This window comes from Lactuca sativa, chromosome 8 (genome assembly GCF_002870075.4).
Source record: "Lactuca sativa cultivar Salinas chromosome 8, Lsat_Salinas_v11, whole genome shotgun sequence".
Taxonomy (NCBI): domain Eukaryota; kingdom Viridiplantae; phylum Streptophyta; class Magnoliopsida; order Asterales; family Asteraceae; genus Lactuca; species Lactuca sativa.
Window position 1 is genome coordinate 150753704 of NC_056630.2, and position 2337 is coordinate 150756040.

General features: G+C 33.8%; 2 protein-coding genes across 2 annotated transcripts; both read left to right on the plus strand.

The window, feature by feature from the left end:
* Positions 1-249: 249 nt before the first annotated feature.
* Positions 250-1098, plus strand: LOC111905268 (uncharacterized). The gene has a single exon (XM_023900960.1). It carries the CDS (start codon positions 250-252, stop codon positions 1096-1098), a length of 849 nt encoding a protein of 282 aa, XP_023756728.1.
* Positions 1099-1224: 126 nt separating this feature from the next.
* LOC111905267 (uncharacterized) lies at positions 1225-2073 on the plus strand. Its single transcript, XM_023900958.1, has one exon. The coding sequence runs from the start codon at positions 1225-1227 to the stop codon at positions 2071-2073; it is 849 nt and encodes a 282-aa protein (XP_023756726.1).
* Positions 2074-2337: the final 264 nt, after the last annotated feature.

The window sequence follows — 2337 nt, forward strand, 5'->3', positions numbered from 1 at the left end:
TTTCAACAAACACTTTCTGTATATCCAAAATCGAGACCAGAAACCCATAAACATTAGTTTTCAAGCTTCTTCATTTAAATTATATCATTGGCTTGAATATTCAGAGAGCTTAGATGTTGCGTTTTGTTTTCCATGTATTCTATTCAACAAGCGTTTTGGAATGGGACACTACGGCCAACAAGCATTTAGTATAGATGGATTTTAGAATTGGAAGAAAGTTCGTGGAAAAGTTGTGCTTTTTTGCATCATATGGGGACTGAGTGTACATCTTTTCACAACGTTATACAAAAATCATGTGATGATTTGTTAAATGAGGCACAAGATATACGAAATGTGTTTGACACATTTATAGAAAAAGAGCGTAAAAATAATAGATTAAGACTGAAAGCTACTATTTATGTATTACATTGGTGTGCCTTTCAAGGAGTTGCATATAGAGGCCACGATGAAGGAACAGATTCCATAAACAAAGGAAATTTTCGTCAGATGTTGAAGGCAATTAGCGATTTTAACACGAAGATGGAAGAATTGTTCCGTATTGATCCTAAATATGCATCATATATATCACCGTCAATTCAAAAAGAGGTTTTAAACCTTATATCAACTAGGGCGAGGAGGATGATTTGTGCGGAGATTGATGGTGAGAAATTTTGTTTAGTTGTTGATGAAGCACGTGATCAGTCCAATAAAGAACAAATGTCAATTGTTTTGAGATTTTTAAATAAAGATGGCTTTGTTATGGAGCGTTTCTTTGGGCTTGTTCATGTACCTCACACTACAACACAAACTCTTAAGAATGCGATTTATTATGTAATGTCAAATAACAATCTTGATCTTAAGTCTATTCGTGGCCAAGGGTATGATGGTGCAAGCAATATGCAAGGTCATTTCAAGGGTTTTCAAGCATTGATTTCAAATGATTGTCCATATGTGTATTATGTTCATTGTTTTGCCTATCGATTTCAATTAGCATTTATGGATGCTTCACAAGAAGTTATTGCATTACAGAAGTTTTTTACTCGATTATCTTTTGTTATCAATGTTGTTGGTGCTTCCTCCAAGCGTGTCGACCAAATTAGAGATGCACAAGCCAAGTAAATTGCATATAAGATTTCTATTGATGAGTTAGAGACATGTAGAGGTCTTAATCAAATTGGTACATTACAACAAGCTGGTGATACTAGATGAATTTCTCACCTTAAATCAGTTTCGAGCTTAATCAAAATGTTTGGTCCAACTTGTGAGGTTTTACTTAAAACTATTGAAAATGGCACCGGTGCAATCAAAGGCAACACAGATTTAGCATATGAGTCTATTACTACATTGGAGTTCATTTTTGTTCTTCATCTCGAGAAAGAAATAATGGAGATCACTGATTTACTTTGTCAAGATTTACAAAGACAAACTCAAGATATTTGTAATGCATTAAGGATAGTTGCATCTACCAAATTGTTATTAAAAAAAATGAAAGATGAAAGATGGGATGGTTTGCTCTCTCCTGTTAAGTCATTTTGTCAGGAACACAACATTGATATCCCTGATATCTCTTTTCCCTACTTTAGTATAGGGGATCGAGCTCATAATGAGTGTAGTGATAATACACTTGAGCATCATTACCAAGTGGATATATTTTGTGAAGTAGTTAATTATCAAAAAATGGAACTAAATCATCGATTCAACGATAGCTCAACGAAGTTGTTTCGACTTTCAACAACTTTAGATCCTAAAAGTGTTGATGAGTCTTTTCAAAGTAATGATATAATAAAGTTAGTAGATAATTTTTATCCTGAAGATTTCAATGAACAAGAGAAAGCAGTTTTGAAGATACAACTTCAACATTATGAGATTGATGTCGTTCAACATGCAGATTATAAACTATTGACATCTATGCCCAGATTTTGTCAATGGTTGATAAAGACTAGAAGAGTAGCGAACTTTCATCTTATTTATCGAGTAGTTAGTCTCATACTTACTCTTCCAGTTTCTACTGCTACAACAGAGAGATCATTTTCAACAATGAACCTCATTAAAACAAGGTTACAGAAAAAAAATGGAAGACAAGTTTTTGAATGACTCATTGGTTTTGCACTTATATTATTTTTCTTGTTTAAAATTTTGATATGTCATAATTTTGAACTAAATAAACCTTGTTTATAAAGGTTAATTACGAAGTCGTCTTAATTTCGGCCCCCCTGGCTGTAGTGCTTGTGTTCTGCCCCTGCTCAGGACTTTTGAATTAGGCTTTCATGCATGTTCTCCTGTTGGTTGTGGCTTTAGAATAGGATCATATTTCCGGGTGGCTATCTCACCTCTAGGTACATATGGTTACACATTCTT